Source organism: Drosophila willistoni (genome assembly GCF_018902025.1).
Source record: "Drosophila willistoni isolate 14030-0811.24 chromosome XL unlocalized genomic scaffold, UCI_dwil_1.1 Seg141, whole genome shotgun sequence".
Classification (NCBI taxonomy): Eukaryota; Metazoa; Arthropoda; class Insecta; order Diptera; family Drosophilidae; genus Drosophila; species Drosophila willistoni.
Genome location: NW_025814052.1, coordinates 7,055,901 through 7,074,501, shown reverse-complemented (window position 1 = coordinate 7,074,501; position 18,601 = coordinate 7,055,901). Strand labels below are relative to the sequence as shown.

The 18,601-nt window shown below is 40.9% G+C and overlaps 6 protein-coding genes across 8 annotated transcripts; 3 read left to right on the top strand and 3 right to left on the bottom strand.

The window, feature by feature from the left end:
* Positions 1-287: 287 nt before the first annotated feature.
* LOC6649298 (large subunit GTPase 1 homolog) lies at positions 288-2,549 on the bottom strand. The gene is made up of 4 exons (XM_002071632.4): positions 2,321-2,549; positions 962-2,258; positions 690-895; positions 288-619 (listed from the first exon to the last, which is right to left on the bottom strand). Exons 1-4 carry the CDS (start codon positions 2,420-2,422, stop codon positions 392-394), a joined length of 1,833 nt encoding a protein of 610 aa, XP_002071668.1. The 5' UTR covers positions 2,423-2,549; the 3' UTR covers positions 288-391.
* A 97-nt stretch (positions 2,550-2,646) lies between these two features.
* On the top strand, positions 2,647-4,508 carry LOC6649297 (GDP-fucose protein O-fucosyltransferase 2). The gene has a single exon (XM_002071631.4). It carries the CDS (start codon positions 2,691-2,693, stop codon positions 4,224-4,226), a length of 1,536 nt encoding a protein of 511 aa, XP_002071667.1. The 5' UTR covers positions 2,647-2,690; the 3' UTR covers positions 4,227-4,508.
* Positions 4,509-8,679: 4,171 nt separating this feature from the next.
* LOC6649296 lies at positions 8,680-10,217 on the bottom strand. Its single transcript, XM_047011166.1, has one exon. The coding sequence runs from the start codon at positions 10,075-10,077 to the stop codon at positions 8,680-8,682; it is 1,398 nt and encodes a 465-aa protein (XP_046867122.1). The 5' UTR covers positions 10,078-10,217.
* Positions 10,218-12,417: 2,200 nt separating this feature from the next.
* On the bottom strand, positions 12,418-13,224 carry LOC124460431. The gene is made up of 2 exons (XM_047011164.1): positions 13,058-13,224; positions 12,418-12,999 (listed from the first exon to the last, which is right to left on the bottom strand). The coding sequence occupies exons 1-2, from the start codon at positions 13,136-13,138 to the stop codon at positions 12,418-12,420; spliced, it is 663 nt and encodes a 220-aa protein (XP_046867120.1). The 5' UTR covers positions 13,139-13,224.
* Positions 13,225-13,638: 414 nt separating this feature from the next.
* On the top strand, positions 13,639-14,536 carry LOC124460459. 3 transcript variants are annotated; one of them, XM_047011290.1, is made up of 2 exons: positions 13,639-14,210; positions 14,291-14,536. In XM_047011290.1, exons 1-2 carry the CDS (start codon positions 13,669-13,671, stop codon positions 14,322-14,324), a joined length of 576 nt encoding a protein of 191 aa, XP_046867246.1. In that variant the 5' UTR covers positions 13,639-13,668; the 3' UTR covers positions 14,325-14,536. The 3 variants fall into 3 exon arrangements, with proteins under 3 accessions (XP_046867246.1, XP_046867247.1, XP_046867245.1); XM_047011291.1 differs by having other exon boundaries at positions 13,642-14,210; positions 14,297-14,536; XM_047011289.1 differs by having other exon boundaries at positions 13,647-14,210; positions 14,280-14,536.
* An 870-nt stretch (positions 14,537-15,406) lies between these two features.
* On the top strand, positions 15,407-18,522 carry LOC6649268 (ATP-binding cassette sub-family F member 1). Its single transcript, XM_002071625.4, has 2 exons — positions 15,407-16,649; positions 16,716-18,522. The coding sequence occupies exons 1-2, from the start codon at positions 15,533-15,535 to the stop codon at positions 18,332-18,334; spliced, it is 2,736 nt and encodes a 911-aa protein (XP_002071661.2). The 5' UTR covers positions 15,407-15,532; the 3' UTR covers positions 18,335-18,522.
* Positions 18,523-18,601: the final 79 nt, after the last annotated feature.

Genomic DNA, 18,601 nt, shown 5'->3' with positions numbered 1-18,601 from the left:
ATAGATTTAAGAAAGGAGAAAAAGAAAAAACAAAAAAATGCACAAAAACCAATAAGAAAACAAGAATTCCTATATAGTTTACAATTTATAATGTACTCCAACAATATAGATTTAAGCCCTTGACTTGAAGTTATAGCCAAGTGAGGTATCTGCGTGTACCCCCAAGTAAATACATGTGTAAATACATATCCATATGGTATCATATATAAAACTTATCTATTTAGGGGGCATTATATGATTGAATTTCTCACCCATTGCAGGATGGTCAATGAAAAAACTATATCATGTGCTAATTCTAGTTTCTTTTAATGTACAAAAAAAAAAAAAAAACAAAGAAAATCTGTTAAAAGATCATGGTTTTTGTTTTGGAGAAATACAGGCCAAGCCCAAGTTAATGTTCATCCAGATGGGAGAATTTTTTACGCAGCTTCTCGCGTCGCTCCTTTTTCACATGACGCCAGGGTTTCGCTTCTGGACCGGACTGACTAGTGCTGGCCACTAGGTTGCCATCATTGGCTAAACGCACATGAGGGAAATTGGAACGACCCTTGACATGGGCATGATTGGGTTTCGCTTCAAAAAACTGATGATCCAGCTCTTTGGCCGTGCTCTTGTTAATCTGCAAAAAGTACATCGAGAGAGATATAGTGGAAAATGCTTAAATCCAACGAAAAGAATGTTCAACTTACGCGCATCGCTCGTTGCTGTTGGCCGGGTAATTGGGACTCTTCGATCACTTTACGCTGGCGTTCAGGAAACTTATGATACTCTGCCTGATCGATGGACGGCGGAGCTAGAGCATACAAAAGTTTGCCATTGACATAGTCCTTAAGAACATAGCGGGCAGAACGTGCTTGATCCGGTTGTCCATTCGAAGTCATAAAACCGCGATTATCTAGTGAATGCAAATTGGAGAAATTGATTATACTGAATTGAATTTAAAAATAGCTAAGTAACTTACATCCATAGGCCAGCAGTAGCTCCTCAGAATGTGGCGGACGTTCCATATCCTCACCCTCTAGCGGTTTGGCTATCACAATACCATATTTATCTTCTAGAACATGGCGCGGTATGCGTTCGCAGAGTAAATTCACAGCAGGCACATGATCACGCATCTGATCGATGGGCAGTATACCGTTGAGCAACATATCAGCCTTTGTCAATACAAAACTGGGCATAACCAAACCGGGGCAATCGCATAGGAGAATATCTGTATCCAGATATAAGGTCTGGAAGCGTTTTGTTTTGCCAGGTGTGGCCGAAACGGATACCTTTTTCACTGTCATCAGAGAATTAATGGTACTGCTTTTGCCGACATTGGGATAGCCCACCATGCCAATGGTTACATGCTGCTCCGTATGCCGAGGTCCTGTGTAGACGTGTCTCAGGAATTCTATCAGTTCAACGCGGGACAAGAGACGTGGACTGTTTTTGTCGCCTGGCAGCACCGATAAATCATTTTTCTTCAATTCATCTGTTTGAATCTTCTTTTCAATGGCCTCCAATGTCTGCTCCACTGCATCCAGGGATTGTTGAATTTCTTCAGCTGCTTTTCTTACCTCTTCAAGTTGCAAAGCCGAATCTGTATCTTTGTGCTTGGCACTCTCGGCCTTAAGTTCCTCCTCTACCAGTGTGGCAGAATAGAACGCTGTGCGTATACCCTCCTTATCAAAGTACTCTGCCCAGTATTTGCGTTGTTCTTGCGTCAATAGGTCTGACTTATTGACCAAAATCATGTTCATTTTTGTGCTCTTCACCTCCTTGACATAAAGTTCCAGATCTAAACTACGAAACAGCAACGGATTTCGGGCATCGACAATTTGTACCACAACATCGGAACGTTCGACAACCCGCCACAATTGGCGCCAGAACTCGAGATTCTTTTCGTAAGGGGTCATAAGAATCTCCTCATCCTCCTGCAACAAAGCAAGATCGCGACGCCAATTTAGAAAAGCCTCATTCTCTGATCGCTCCAAATCTACGGCACTAGTCTCTTTGCTCCATTTGGGACGACGTGGGATCTTTAACTGATCTCGATGTTCTTCATGCTTTTGATGCATTTGCTGTTCCTGCGTTTTGCTTAGAAGGCCCACCCTTGCCTTAGGATTCACAAAGGATATATTGAGTTTCTCCGCCTGAAATTCTGTCCCAGCCAGTTCAGCAGTGCGTAAAAAAGCCTGGAACGAGGATTCCTCTGTCACAGAGGACAAATTAAGGCGACCCCAGTCATATCCATCTTGCAATTCTGTTGTGTGTAGCTAAAAATCAAACAAAATGAATATGCAGTCAAGTGAGCTGAGGCTTTCGTCGAAATATTTACCATAGTATCATTATCCACTTTTCGCCGCGGTGTATGTCCAAAGCGATCTTTGATCAGCTGTCGCCCCAAATTGGATGCGCCAGCCTTGTTCTTCTTGCTCATTTTGACGAATGTTTTGTGTATAAATTTAGATTTGTTACTTTTTTTGAGTCAATTAAGTTTGAACAGTTAATTTCAGGATGAAATTCAAACTAAACAAAACACGTGTGTTCTATCAGCTGGTGTTGATTAGAGATGGACCAAAAATTGTTAGGGTTCTCAGTCGACTTGTTATCGGAACGAGTGATTCGACTGTCGACTACACAATTTGCCATCTCAAAGTGTTTTCAAATTAGAATAGGTTGTTTTGTTTTTCTCGTATATATAAAAAATGCAGGCAGGTTGGTGGGAGCACCGACTGCTTCTAATTATTCTACTGCCCAGCTGGTCGTTAGCCGGTGCCGCACTCAATAACACCAGCAGATCTCAAGCGACGGCGCCAATCAACATCAGCAACACCGGATGCCCAGCCCAAGGTTCAGGTTCCGGTAGTCTTCATCAATTTTGGCAAACATTTCATTCAGAGCCTGCAGATAGATGTCCGTCCTCCATTTTAAAGCTCCGCGGCACTGTATATATACTCTATGATGTCAACATCTCTGAGGGATTCAATTTACGTCGAGATGTTTACATTCGCATGGCTGTGTTCGTGCGGCGACTTCAGCGGCAACGTAAACGCTTTGCGAATGTGCGTCTGGTGTTGCCGCCCTGGCCACGTCTCTACCATTGGCACTCGCACAACCTGGAGCAAAGCCATTTACTATGGCGTCACTTCTTTGATCTGACAAGTTTGAGGCGCTATGCCAAAGTATTGGATTACGATGAGTTCTTAGCGGAGTATCGCACATTTGGAATGCCAGCTCCACCATATGTCCATATCTCTCAGGTTTTTCGCCTTATGCACTATGAAGTCATGTTGGAGCAGGGCATATTCAGGGATAAATACGAACGTGTTTCTCCCAATGCCGATGATCGGGCATGCAATGAGTACTCTTTTGTGGGTGGGCCGCTGTTACAACAGGAACTACTCCGTTATGGACGCTATCATTGTGTTCGATTTCAGGGCAGTGCTGGATTAGTAGAGCGCATGCTGCGTGAGGCCATAGACGAGGATACGTCGGGGCCGGAGGATGTTAATGACATGAGGGTTTATGCTGTACTTAGCGCAGAGACTGTCCTTCATGATCATTGGGGTGATGAACATTTCTGGAGTGCTCGACGCTCCATGAGATTTGCTCAACCCCTCGCTCAGGTAGCTGAGGACTTTCGGCGTAACGTACTGAGCACCACGGACACTTCAGCCGGAGTCCAAAGACCGGCATTATGGGATATGGAGCGACCGAAACGAGATGCTAAAGGCGGCGAATATTTGTGTGCCCATTTGAGACGCGGAGACTTTGTGAAATCACGTGAAACTACCACGCCCACTCTCAAGTCTGCTGCGCAACAGATAAAACAGCTTCTAAGAGCCTTTAATTTAACCACCGTGTTTGTATCCACCGATGCCACTCCCTATGAGCTGCTCGAGCTCAAAGAATTATTCTACCGCTTTCGGTTTATCCATTTCACTCCCGAATCGAGTGCTCAGAGACTACAACTAAAGGACGGCGGTGTGGCCATTGTGGATCAATTGATCTGCTCATACGCCCGCTACTTTGTTGGCACCTATGAGAGCACCTTTACATATCGCATCTATGAGGAGCGCGAAATTCTTGGCTTTAGCAAGGCTAGCACCTTTAATACATTCTGCAAGGCACTTGGAGGTAATTGTGCCCGTAACGCTGTCTGGCCCATTGTTTGGGGCAACGACGAGGATGATGATGATAGTGATGCTGATTATTATCATAGCGACAGTGATTTGTACTGATTTACTCATTCCATGCCGTAGAGATTTATGCATTTCTCTCACTTCTCATCTGTTTTCTATATCTCCGCCTGTATATATACTCTAAAACTATAATTAAGATTAACGCTAAGTTACAGTTTTATTATGTGAGATTATTTTTTTAAGTAAAATTGTAATAGAACAACAAAACCCATCTGCGATGCTTATACCAAAAAAGAACAACAACAAACAAACAAAAGCAACAAATACTACTATAATTGTAAAACAATCTCAATAAATTGCCATTTTGCGTATTAAAATTTAGTGTATATGTGTCTTGAATATATATGTAGATGTATGTATATATGTTTGGAACATTTCTACAGATGCTCATGAACATAAAAGTTTTAAAGCAAAAAGAAATTTGTAAACATATAACTTTTACTGCACAAAAAGCCTTCATCAATTCAAATACTAAATAGATTTCCGAAATTAAAGCTTGGATAATGATTTACTATCAGTTAAATTTTATTATCAACGAATTTATAGAGTTATATGAGAGGTCATGGCAGGCCACCAATGTTACTTTTTATATGTAGGGTGTATTTATTTTGGTAAGCAGTTCGTAACACAAAGAGCATAATCTAAAATCAGACGATTTTAATATATATATTTATTTCTTTGGCGTTACAAAATTAAACAATTGAGTTTAATGAATATGTATGTAAGTATATTGGCCTAGGGTATGGCAAATTCGTGTTGCATTTCCAATCTGCCTAAATCTAATCAACCTTTCATGAACTGTTGATGTGGTGGGCAAAGTGATTTCATTCATAAATCGACTCTAGTTGTTGCCGTTGAAGTTTCACAGGGCCGCGGTCAGGCAGAGCGATAAGAAGAGATAATGGTTAGATCATATAATTATCACTTCATTTCCGGATTTCAGCAATACAATGCGCATCATAATTATATGTCTCACCGTTTATGGCAGCTTATCGGGTAATAATCATACGAATTATATAAATTGGTTTTTGGTTTCGTTTTTAATCATTATTATTGTTAGCTTTTATTTATTATTTTACAAGCTAATTCATTTTTAATGCTAAAATCTAGCAAAAAAAACAAAAAAAAAAACATGTCTAAAAACAACGCAAAAATATATATATAGTTTAACATTAATTTACATAATTCCTTAAATATAGATAGAACTGTACGACTAATTTTTTAGAAAATAAGTTAAGCAAACATTAGAAAAAAAAAAACGAAAGAAATTTAGAATATTCCATAAAAAGGCAAAAGATAGATATTTAAATATAGATATGTGTACAACCTATATAAACTTAGACAAGCGAAAAGTGATTAAAGAGCACAACTCATACAAATAAAAAAGTGTTTTTTTATTTCTTTTATAAATAGCTAACAATAACATTAAATTTATGTTATAAGCAAAAACCAGGCCTTACACACATAAATCGGAAAGAAAGAAAGAATAATAACAAACATATAATATTGATATATATACATATATTAATTATATATTTTATATACAAATAAAATAATTTTTCAAGAATGTAAACATATATAAAAGGGCCATGGCAAAGAAAATAACACACAAATAATATTTGTTATATAGAAGATAAGAAATGCTCCTGATCTATTAATTAAAATTACTCAGCATAACGTATATATGTCCCATACATACGAACGAAAAAAATTTTATACTGCTCCATAAATAAAAAATTTTACCGTAAAAAAAAAAAAAGTTCTTTACAAGGCAAACATAAAAGCGGCCTAGTCCATTCAGCAAGACAAAGATTATCAGCCACTATATAGATATACTGACACTTGTACTGCATTTCAAGAAATGCTCCGCATGATATATAATAATATTATTTCAAGATAACGATAGCTATGTCCCTCTCGAACGAAAAAAAAAACTCCCGTAAATATGTATATTAAGATAATCAGTTACATAATAGTTAAGGCTAAACATAGAGTATTTTTTTGGTTGATATTGCGACAAAACGAAATGAAATAGTTACATAAAGAAGGCTAAACAAGGCTAACAAAAAATTAATTAATATCTCATTCCAGTGACTAAAGTCAAGAATAAAAAAGTAAACTATGAAGCCAGTTATACATTAGATGGATAAAGTAAAAGAATAGACCATAATTTGTACCATAAATATCAGCTGTCTATATGCTGAAGAAAAAAAAAAAGAAACTCAAGTAAATTGTGTTTTGAAGTGTGATTGTGTTAGAAGAAAATCTGAACAATTCTATCTACTATATACACACACTTAAGAGGGGGTTATTCTAAGCATATGAAGCTGGTCAAACACCGTATTATACTCCGTTAATAGGCTAATGGATCTTAAATAAATATAATAACGAAAGAAAAAAATAATTTATATTGAAACAATCCGAAGGCTAAACACTAAAGCACAACGCCGCTGTGCCATTGTGGCTGTGGTCCATTGGTGTCCTATATGTGTACATGTGTGGTGCCTGTTTGTTGTGCTGGTATATACTTGCCTTAATCGGATCCCTGCTATGGATCATATAAGGGTCATGGGATGCGAATGCGCTGTGCGTCTCATTTGCTGTGTTGCAGAATTGCTTTGCGGCTAGCATTGGTGTGCTGTGCTTTTGGGTATTATTGCCTGGTTGATTGGTGCGACCGATCATCAGTTAGAGTAGAGGCTAACCGGCTAAGCGTTTGGTATATTGGCAGCAGAATCTGTTTTTGACTTTTGAATGTTCCAGCATAAATGGCAATCCATTTGCTGCTGCCAGCTTAGGAACTAATGTACTGCCCTGTTCTGTTGCTGCTGTGATTCAGTGATTGCACTCTCATCCAGTGTGGAGACTTATTGTACAGGCAACGCAGCGTCTGGTTAGCAGCAATGTAATTGTGGCGGCATTCGTTCATACCTACGCTTAATGGAGCAGTAAGATGTGCGAAGGATGAGCCACCTTTGTGGACTGGAAGGATTAGAACTGGATAGCAACTGGCGGTAGTCTGTATAGACTCATGTTGATGCTAGTATTGCAATTGTGCCGCTTGTATGACAACATTCACGGATTGTGTCTAGATTTCAATGTTTGTCATTGAGATATCCTACTGAACTGTTGTCGCTTCGGTTATGCACTAAATGCCAGGATGTGTTTGGTGTTGGAGTACGTGCATGCGGTTGTGGCATCTATTTCCTTTCATTTGACCTATGAGATCCTTCGTCAGCTTTAATGTTCGTAACGCCGATTGCAGATACTTCATTTCGATATTGCACTGCTCTGACGCTATCCAGGATGCCTTATCGTGCTCTTGTCATCTCGAGAAAACCTTTTGTCTGCAGATAAATTGATTGCGGTTATTCTTCAATCACTGCCTCGGATTATAAAGATGAACAATCAAGCACCTTAGAAAGGAAAACCTACACTAGCTATATGTCGATAGGTCCATAATGCAAACTGCATTGATAGCATGTTTCGTTTTGTTTTGGTACTATAATTGACTCTATAGTATTATTCTTTTGTCCAGCAAGTTACATCTTAACTGTTTGTTCAAGATCGTGTTTGTTCATTAGATGTCATGCTCTGACCGAATGTATGCTGGTGTTGTTGCGGTTTTGGCTGGATCTGCGCTCAATTAAATACAGAAATGCTATGTGTGGGCGTTGATGATCAAATGTTCGGACTGCTATTGTCTCAGATGGTAATTATAATGCGAAGAAACTTCATCCGAACCTTTTTTTGCGGGTGCCATCGATGCAGGCTAATCACGCACATTCGTAGCGGCACTAATTCGCTGCACTCAAAAACTGTCGAGAATTAATGCCATTGTCTGATTGATCCAATGATACGATCAGCGTTTAACCAGAAAACATAACAAATGCATGGCATTCGGCTCTATAATCTCACGAACCTTTAATTGAATGCCACAAGACAACACATTCATATCAAGATCATCATCATGTCGATATGAAAGGCATTAAATGGTTGCAATTCAATTGGCGTATTAAAGAATAGAATAAAGAACACCAATAACTGGCATAGATCATTATATGTTACGGAAAGAAAAAGTAAAAAGATTATTCATTCCAACGGCCATATTCATGCATCAAAGCATGATTAGGTATACATTATAGGCTTTTGATTCTTTTTTTTTCACGCTACAAAAAAAAAAAAAAAAGACATTCGGGATATTACGTTGTCATTCCTGAATAGTGCCGAAGTGTTATTCTAGACAAGATGAACATGATACGTGGACTGGTTCAAGAGCAATATAACAATTTACGCTTAATTGGGAAGGTTTAAAAATCCTTGGAAAATTGCCTCAATTAACACATAAAAGGGCATGTTTAAAAAAAGAAGCAAAATTAAGAAATAACATTTCAAAATGTTCTGAAAGCTAATGTTCTCCGTAGTGGGTAAGAGTATGTATGGCGAAAGAAACTTATGTATCCCTTTTTTTGGGTGGTGGCAAACATCTTATCTAGATATCACCTCCTTCATGTGCCAAACTCCCAATACCGATCCTGATCTTCTTAGTCATGATACATTTGCTGCCATCGATGAGTGTTGTCTGATACTCCAATTGATACGGTTCAGGTTGCCGATAGAGTAAGCTAAGCGGTGTGTATAGATGGGAGGTGGCATTCGGGGCTGTAGTATCATCCACTTCTGGATCCTCTCTTATTATTCTGGCCATGGCCACAAGTACAATATCATTGCCACTGATGCCATGGAGAGCCGCCTGGGCAATGGCATCATGCTGCGGGGGGGGGAGGCAGGGTGGTATCGTTGCTGTTGTAGGCGTGGCATTGGCATTAGCCGCTGCCGCGGCAGCTGCTGCTGCCGCAGCAAGCATATAATTGTTACGTGATCGTCGAATGAGCTGGGAGACAATAGGATAATTGGCAGCTGCTCCACCCGTCAGCGATGAGTCACTGCGTCGAAAGCAGCCATCGATTTTGACCAATTCATAGTGCCTAGTGGATTCGGCCCTAGTGGAGGCACGTGATAGACGTACAGAGAAGCAACGGCGATCGGAACGAAGACGTTCATCAATGGCCGCCAGATGGGCAATGGTACGTGGACTGGGCGGATGAACACCGGATGGCTCCAGTTGATTAACATGCTGCTGCTGTTGCTGATCCTCCTCCATCTCCTCGTCAACGTTGTCGTCATCATCGCTGCCTGACGTCGACGTCGACGCCAGTGTATGCTGCTGCTGTTGGTGTTGTTGCTGCTGATAGAACAAGGTCTCTATATCACGTGGTATGAGCTGTTGCCTGAGTAGCGCCTGATCGTCGGGATGTGTGATTTGAAGCAAATTCTGTCCATACAAATCCGATTGGCAATGGCCCAGTAATTGCTCCACACTGGACGAGACAAGCACAATCTGACCGTTGCAGGTTAATGTGATGAAGAAACTATCGAGCAACTGCATCAGGGTGTCGGTCAGCAGAGGATTCGTTTCATGAGATGAGGTAGAGCCTTTTAGGCCCAATTTCCGCCGTCGCCGCAGAGCGGACTTGCCAAAGACGTATTGCAGACGTAATCCATGCGTGGCAAATCGTAGCACCGCTGTCTTGTCCAGACGACGCGTCGATTCAGCTGCATGTGGCACCATTGTGGCCAATTCCTGGATGCTGGCATTAAGTTTATCCCTGCGTTGCTTTTCGGCCAAATTTCGAGCCTCCCGGCCATTGGCGGCCTCAGCAGCGGCCGCAGCAGCAGCGGCGGCGGCGGCGGCGGCAGCAGCAGCAGCAGCTGTTGAGGTTCCCGTTGTCGTTGTTGTTGTTGCCATAACTGCGACGTCAGCTCCGACTGAGGCCGTAGCAGAGGCGGAGGCAGTGGCTGTCGCTGTCGTTGTCTCTGCTGCTGCCATTTTATGTAAAACGGTTATTTTGCGCCTTGTTTTGATTCTGCTATTTTGCTATTTTCTTCTGAATTTTTCTTTTCTCCATAACAGAGAGTTTTCTTCTCCCTCACGCTCGCTCTCTCTCTCTCTCTTCCGCACTCTTTCTCTTTTTCTCACTCTGTCTCTCTCTTTCGCTAGTTAATATTTTATAATTTATTTTTTTTTGTAGTTTTTTCAAGGTCTTCTGTTTTTGTTGTTGTTAAACTTTAACTAACCACCTTTTCGCCTCTCCGTTGTCGATGTTGTTGTTGCTGTTGTTGTAGTCGTCTTTGCCTGTGTTAATGGCTTATGTTTTCTCTTTAAACTACCAATAATTATTGTATTTTTCCGCTTGATTTTATGTTTTTGTTGTTATTTTGTTGCTGGTTTTGTGTAGTAGGCTTGGGGCTTAGATCTCACATCATCAGCACACACACACAACAGATATACGCATACGCACGCACGAAGACACACACATACGCATAGACATGCACACACACTAATAGAACTATTTACACTTTATATACATTTCAATATATACATGTATATATATTGTTTATATTGGTGATTAATTGTTTATAAAACAATTATATTGTTTTGACGACATTTGAGGGAGTAAAATTATCGATATATCGATTGGATACGCAGTTATCTATTTACACTTCAATGAGATATCGATAACATGTATTTGTGACGTCACTACGTGAAAATAGAAACCGAGCTAAATCGATAGTTTTTGGTACGTATTTGAATTTTAAAATATATAACTGCTTTTAACGTTAAAACTATGACTAGCTGAATGACATTGCATTAAATATCCTTTTTAGAAGTATATTAAAGAGCATCTGCTATTTAAAAACTGTCAGTGATTCAAAATGTTTTCAATTACGATATCTCCATGGCCCGGTACTAGTTCGCCAGAATTCGATATTGAGATAATTCATAATCTCTAATATTATTTAAATTGAAAACAGCGGAGTGAATTTTAATTTAACGGTTTCTCGATGCTTTCGTTGGGTAGTTATATTTATAAAAACAAGGGTATAAAAATAAATATATGGGGCAATAGGGTAATTTATATATTATTTTTGTCCTCTAGGTCCAGGTTCACCTGCCGAAGTTGATTCCTTGGACTTGGCATCTTTGTCTACAGTTCCAGATTTGGTCATTACGTCAAGTTGCTTGTTGAAAACGAAGCTATGATATTGTTCGGCCAATTTCGCACATTGGAGTGGCTCATGTGGATAGTCACGATAACATACGGCCAAACGCTTCTCCATATCCGATATGTCACCGCTGCATTCTTGGGCCCACTTGACTGGCTCCCCGAAGAGCTTGTTAATACGATCCAGAGTCTGGTCAAATTGTGATTCTTCGATTTCAATTGATTGCTTCTGCCAGGCAACCAGAGCGACTGGAGCAACTGTTTGATTGGGTTTCGATGCACATGCAGAAGGATCTACAGCTGCATCTGCACTAGACCTAGAATAAGGGCCGGCAACGCATGCCTCTATTCCAGTTCCCATGGATGACGAAATATTTGGATTTGGATTCATTGTCGTAGTGGTAGTGCGGCTGCAATTCTCACAGTAATGTTGACCAGATCCCAGGCTATGAGTTACCGTTGATTTGATGGGTGCTGCAGTTGTTGCCGAGTTCTCTGCTTCATTCATTTTGGTTGCTTTATTAATGCGGGCAGCAACATCTTGACTAATTTGAAATGGCATTGTATTCTCCATTTCCACAGTATGCGGCTTGCTGTTGCTAGCACCCATTGCAGCAAAATCTTAAAAATCTATGCACTCCTTAAAAAAAATTTTCAGTTTTTAGTTTGAATTTGAAGTGCCAATTTACACTGACGTGAAAAGCAATGGTAATTTTTTTTTTTTGAATTGAACATAGAAATAATCTTTTTTTGAGAGTTAAAAATAGTGGCGACTTACATACAAACAATACGAATCTTTTTACCCCCGTATGATGATGACATCAGTTGGCTGGATCTGAAAAGATATACAATTTATACTAATTTACAAGAGACACCGTAAAAGTTTTAACTTCCCTGTCGCTTCCCAGCGACTGCGTCGTTATTGCGGATCATTTGGTCCACTTGGGAAAATCTGTAAGCATATATGTACATAAAATGTTAATAAAGATAAATTGTTTAGATTCTTAAAATATCTTAAAAGAAATAACTTATTGTATATACAAATGTATACAATTTATCTAAAATTATAAAACAAAGAAAAGCTGTACAAAAATATGATAATAAAATCTGTAAATATTCAAAAGGAAATCTAATTTTATGGTTTATTTAAGTTGGCCATGACATCATTGGTCAGTAGGACCATCTAATATGGGCATCTGCTTCATTGCCGCTTTGCAATAAATCTCAAGATTATCATTTTTGAGATTCATCAATATGCACTGCTCCTGATGCCGCATGACCATCTTCAAGACGGACTGGACCGCATCGCACAATTCCCAAAAGATGCAGAGATTCTCTATATCTTTGGAATGACACTGGCCGATGATCATAGATACCTGCTCCGAGAACGTCTCTTTCATGAAATTTGTGGTCATTAATTGGGTGACACTTTCACAGCAGAACATGTCGAGTTGCTGTGAAAATGACCCAATTAAATGGGTTGGATCAAAAACTACTGGAGGCATGGGAAAGTTAAGTGTGTACGACAGATCATCCAAGGACTTTAAATTTAGACGAGCACGATCACTAACAATTGCGACCAAATTAGATCTTGTATCCAATGTGACAGCTCGGAGCACTCTGCCAAGAGCAGTGGCCATAGATTCTGAATTTGTAAGCTGCTGACTGTTGATCTGGCAGTAACTCTCGGCAAATACCAGCTTCTGAGTCCCGTCTTGGAGGCAGGTCAGGAATATGACAAAGAACTGAAATTGAAAACTGTTTATTACCTGTGAATATGGTTGATATATTGTAAATATGCACCTTATGCACATACGGCAGGTGGTGATTATGAACTTCGTCTATATTTAACGAGTAGACCAAATTCTTTTTGAGCTCTCCCATGGCGTCAAAATCCAAGTAATACTCTGTTTCGTTTCTGACAACCGTGTCCAGCTTTTCACGCAGCTTCCTCGCGAAAAGGTCCTTTTCCTGGCGTGTGTTATGGTTTATTCCTGTAAAGAAAGACAAATCGTACTCATATTTTGCGGGGAATCCATGGTGACGCTTTTTAAAAGAGACGCCAAGTTTTTTCACAGTGTGACCGTTTGTTTTAAATAATTCTCAAGGAAGGGTATATTGGCTTTACGATGCATTTTGTTAAAAAGCATTTTTCAGTATAATTATGATTGGTTTCATTGTGCTTACTTGCTCAATAGGCCACCCGAGTTCAATTGCTCAGTCTAAAGATTGGATTGCAATAAAAAAAAAATCTTGATAATATTCCGCTATACTGTGTTCAGCAATGTAAGGGTATGCAAAATTCGCATTCCATAGCAGAATCACGCCAAATATAACGGTGAAAAATCAGAGTTGCATTTTGCAAAAGTTTTACGCTTTGTAACGCCCAAAAAAAATGAATTAATTAATTAAAAATGTTTTCGTGCAGTGAATGCAATTTCAAAAGTCCACGTCGCTCAAATGTGCAGCGGCACCATCACAGACAACATGGCGAAAAGAAAAGTGAAGAAACCATCTACCAGTGTAACTGCTGCAGCTACACCACAAATCTGCCATACAACCTTAGGAGGCACAAAATTCAGGAGAACCATGGGTCGGCATTGAAGCCGAAGAAAATAGTACGTCAGGAATTAGGACATCAGGCAGTGGAGGAACAGACAATAGGGGCAGTGGAGGAGGCAGTGGAGGATCAGACAATAGGGACAGTGGAGGAGGCAGTGGAGGATCAGACAATAGGGACAGAGTTAACTCCCAGTGACCCAGTGACGCCGGCAAAACAAAATTCCAATTATGAAATTGAGGATGAGGAGGCCCTGACCCCAAAAAAAGTTTATTCACAATGTCATTCGGAAATTAAATGGAAATCCTTTAATTTTCAACTTAAAGCATTCAACACCAGGCTGGCCAAACTGACGAATGGCCAATTAAACGATGATGATGATGTCTTATTGTTTACGTAAGTATTCTAAAAATCCATAGATCACTGAATCGTTGTTTTTAAAATCATTATAATTATTATATTCAGGTTACACCAAGTTGTAGAGGACCGGGGAGGATTCCACAGGATTAAAAACTGGGATAAGGTGGCAGCAATTTTGGGCTCAACGCCACAAACTGTAAAAGATCTTTATCAAAGTAGACTGCTCCAATTAGAAATGACGGAAAGAAGTCGAAAAAGCGAACTAAGGGCTCTAGATATTCCATTCTGGTGGGATGACGGAGACCCAGTATCATATACTAACAAAAAAATAAGAAATAAAGACTTATAACTTTTCAGTCATATTTCTGCATTGCTATTGGGTATAACAGCTGCAGCCGCTTGAGGTGCCGCAGTCAGGCCGTTGGCATTGCCATTGTTGAGGCTTTCACAAAGTTTAGGTGGCGGCTCGCTCACCTGTTCACCTGGCCATTGGCTGCTGGTGGTCCGCCTGATTTGTGAAAGAAAAATGAAACCGCTCCAACAGATCCTGACGGTTGCATTATTTGAGGCCCAACATAGAGGGTCCAGGTTGCGGCGAGCCACCACTTGATGATGATTATCTGATAGATCTTTGGTTCTTTCTGCCACAGCAGAAGGATCTAGGATTGACTTTCTCTTCAGCAGTGAAAGACTGATGATGCTGTTGTGTGTCAGGAATCTCCTCGACTGGTGCCCACATTGAGATGAAGCGAACGGCGTGGCTCGACTGATTGCGAAGTGCTGCTGGTGGCGACAAAGTCGGTATGGCTGGAGCCCCACCCGATTGGGTTGGTGGTGGTGGCTCATGGATGGCCAATGGGGAACTACTTGGCCATCAGGAGTGATGCCGTTTTTAGGAATTGCGGGCACAGGAATCACTGATGCTGTCGTGTCCTGGACAGGAGCACATGTGGCTACCTGTCGCGGTTGCAATTGCAATTCCCCATCTTCTCGCAGTTTCCAGAAGAAAGCCACACAAATAGAATAAAAAAAAAAACATTTAAAAAAAAAAATTTTAAAAGTGCACAAATTCAAATTCGATTTTCGATAGGTTTTGCTCCAAAATGTCGATTTTCGATAGGTTTTGATCCGGAATGTCAATTAATCGATACATTTTGCTCCGGAATGTCGATTAACCGATAGCCCGTCTGGCGTGGGTATGGTCACACTGTTCGACCAAAATACCAAAGGTAGAAAAAAAATACCAGAAGTAGAAAACACTTTTGCTCTGTGGAGTTTTCCCGGATTGCGGAAATAAGGATTACAACAGAACCGAAACTCAGGATCAAAACAGAGTACAAAATCCGGATTAAAACAGAATGTCAAAGGCCAAAAGTAAAAAGAAGCAACAGCAGTTGTTCGACGATGACGACGAACAACAGTTGGAGAAAGTGCCAGAGAAGAAGCAAACGGCCAAGAAGGGTGGCAAGAAAGGCAAACAACGTGGCGGTGACTCTAGCGATGAAGAGCCCACGCGCCAGGAGGCAGACGAGCTTGAAAGCATAGCCTCCTCCAATCAAAGCAAGCAGCAACAAAAGAAATCTGCAAAGAAAAGTAAAAAGGGTAAAAAGAATGATGACTGGAGTGATCAAGATGAAGATGAAAAGCCCATTGGCAAGCAAAAGCAACATGAAGTGGAAGATCTTGATGACGATGATGAGGTGGAAGCTGCTCGTCCAGCAGCCAAAAAACAGCAGCAGCAGAGTAAGAAAAATAAGAAAAACAAAAAGAAGGCGCAATCTGGATTCAGTGATGATGATGAGCCAACGCCAGACCTAGAACTCGAAGTGCAATCGGAAGAGGAAGAGTCAGACGCTGTTCCAGAGATAGCCAAGAAATCAAAGAAGAAGCAGCCGAAAAATAAATTCCAGGCGAAGGAGGAGGAGGAGGAGGATGAGTTAGAAGATGAACTGGACGAGGAAGATGACCTGGAGCCAGAGGAAGAAGTCAAGCCAGCGCCCAAGAAGACCAACAAACAGCAGAAGAAGAAAGCCATTGCCGTGAGTGAAGATGAGGAAGAAGGCGAAGCTCAACCCGCTGTTGAGGTGGTAGATCCGGTAAAGAAGCAGGAATCAACTAATGAAGCGGAGGCAAGACTAAATGAGAAAGTAGCGGCCATAAAGCTAGAAGAATCTACAGTAGTTACACCCGAACCCGAAGCGATAGTCGAAGAAGAAGCTGAAGCCGAAGAGGAGAAAGATTCTCAACAAGTGGATAACAAGGAGAAGAAACTCACTCATAAGGAGAAAAAGAAGCAAAAGAAGCAACAAGAATATGAACGTCAAATGGAGTTAATGACCAAAAAGGGTGGTTCTGGCCACTCGGACTTGGATAATAATTTCACTATGTCCCAAGTGCAAAAGAGTGCAGGTCAACAGGCTGCATTGGAGCATGCTGTAGATATTAAAATTGAGAATTTCACAATTTCGGCCAAAGGTGAGTCATTATCTCTTCAATTTTCTCTGTTTAACTTAAAGTATATTTTCTCGTAATGTCTTTTAGGTAACGATCTTTTTGTGAACGCCAATCTATTGATTGCACATGGTCGTCGCTATGGTCTGGTGGGACCCAATGGTCATGGCAAGACCACTTTGTTACGTCATATAGCCACACGAGCCTTTGCCATTCCGCCGAACATTGATGTGCTGCTGTGTGAGCAGGAAGTGGTGGCTACCGATAAGACAGCCATTCAGACCATTTTGGAGGCAGATGTACGACGCACAGAGCTCTTGAAAAAGAGCGAAGACCTGGAAAAGCAATTTGCTAACGGTGATTTAACCGTCCAAGAAGAGTTAAATGATACATTTGCCGAACTGAAGGCCATTGGCGCCTATTCCGCCGAGGCCCGGGCGAGACGTATCTTGGCTGGTTTGGGTTTCAGCAAGGAAATGCAGGATAGACCCACTAATAAGTTCTCCGGCGGATGGCGTATGCGTGTTTCTCTGGCCAGGGCCCTGTATTTGGAACCTACCCTCCTAATGCTCGATGAACCGACCAATCATCTCGATCTTAATGCTGTCATTTGGTTGGATAACTACTTACAGGGTTGGAAGAAGACTCTTCTCATTGTTAGCCACGACCAGAGTTTCTTGGACAATGTGTGCAATGAGATCATCCATTTGGATCAGAAAAAACTCCAATACTACAAGGGTAACTACTCTATGTTCAAGAAGATGTTTGTGCAAAAGCGTCGTGAAATGATCAAGGAGTATGAGAAACAAGAAAAACGACTGCGTGAACTCAAGGCACATGGTCAGAGCAAGAAGGCAGCTGAGAAAAAACAAAAGGAATCGCTAACCCGCAAGCAGGAGAAGAACAAATCGAAACAGCAGAAACAGGACGAGGATGAGGGTCCACAGGAGCTGTTAGCACGTCCTAAGGAATACATTGTGAAATTCCGTTTCCCAGAGCCTTCACAGTTGCAGCCACCAATTTTGGGCGTGCATAATGTAACATTTTCCTTTCCAGGCCAAAAACCTCTGTTCATTAAGGCAGACTTTGGCATTGATCTGACCAGTCGTGTGGCCATTGTTGGCCCCAATGGTGTGGGCAAATCCACTTTCCTAAAGTTGCTTCTCGGCGAACTGGAACCGCAAGAGGGAGAACAGCGTAAGAACCATCGACTACATGTTGGTCGATTCGATCAGCATTCGGGCGAGCATCTGACAGCCGAAGAATCCGCTGCCGAGTATTTGCAGCGCCTTTTCAATTTGCCCCATGAGAAGGCACGCAAGGCCCTGGGATCTTTTGGCCTGGTCAGCCATGCGCATACCATCAAAATGAAGGATCTTTCTGGTGGACAAAAAGCTCGTGTTGCTTTAGCTGAACTGTGCCTTAGTGCGCCCGATGTGCTCATTCTTGATGAGCCTACAAATAATCTGGATATTGAATCGATTGATGCGCTCGCAGAGGCCATCAATGAGTATGAGGGCGGTGTCATCATCGTCTCTCACGATGAGCGTCTTATACGTGAAACTGGCTGTACTCTCTATGTCATTGAGGATCAAACCATCAATGAAATTGATGGCGAATTTGATGACTATCGTAAGGAGGTGCTCGACTCACTGGGCGAAGTGGTCAACAATCCTAGTGTGGTTGCCAATGCAGCGGTGCTGCAATAGCCTCAGTTTTGAAGCGTAATGTGTTTGTCTATAGTTGTTATTTGAATGCCGAAACGGATAGATAGATAGCCTGTTTTTTGATACCATATAAATATATATATATATATACAACACACACAAATGAAATTTTATGTGAGAATATGCTAATAAAAATTGAATTCTCGTTTTTGAAAAAAGGGCAATCCTTATATCAATATTGTAATTAATTAATCTAATAAAATGAAAGCTATCAAATCTGAGTGTAATAAGCTCTAGAACTCCAACCGC

Coding starts and splice junctions, on each gene's coding strand:
- LOC6649296 (XM_047011166.1), bottom strand. CDS start 10,077: ATGGCAGCAGCAGAGACAACGACAGCGACAGCCACTGCCTCCGCCTCT.
- LOC6649297 (XM_002071631.4), top strand. CDS start 2,691: ATGCAGGCAGGTTGGTGGGAGCACCGACTGCTTCTAATTATTCTACTG.
- LOC124460431 (XM_047011164.1), bottom strand. CDS start 13,138: ATGGGAGAGCTCAAAAAGAATTTGGTCTACTCGTTAAATATAGACGAA. Junction 13,000..13,057: donor ACCTGCCGTATGTGCATAAG/GTGCATATTTAC, acceptor TTTCAATTTCAG/TTCTTTGTCATATTCCTGAC.
- LOC6649268 (XM_002071625.4), top strand. CDS start 15,533: ATGTCAAAGGCCAAAAGTAAAAAGAAGCAACAGCAGTTGTTCGACGAT. Junction 16,650..16,715: donor TTTCACAATTTCGGCCAAAG/GTGAGTCATTAT, acceptor AATGTCTTTTAG/GTAACGATCTTTTTGTGAAC.
- LOC6649298 (XM_002071632.4), bottom strand. CDS start 2,422: ATGAGCAAGAAGAACAAGGCTGGCGCATCCAATTTGGGGCGACAGCTG. Junction 2,259..2,320: donor AAGTGGATAATGATACTATG/GTAAATATTTCG, acceptor TTTGATTTTTAG/CTACACACAACAGAATTGCA. Junction 896..961: donor GCTACTGCTGGCCTATGGAT/GTAAGTTACTTA, acceptor TGCATTCACTAG/ATAATCGCGGTTTTATGACT.
- LOC124460459 (XM_047011289.1), top strand. CDS start 13,669: ATGTTTTCGTGCAGTGAATGCAATTTCAAAAGTCCACGTCGCTCAAAT. Junction 14,211..14,279: donor GATGATGTCTTATTGTTTAC/GTAAGTATTCTA, acceptor TATTATATTCAG/GTTACACCAAGTTGTAGAGG.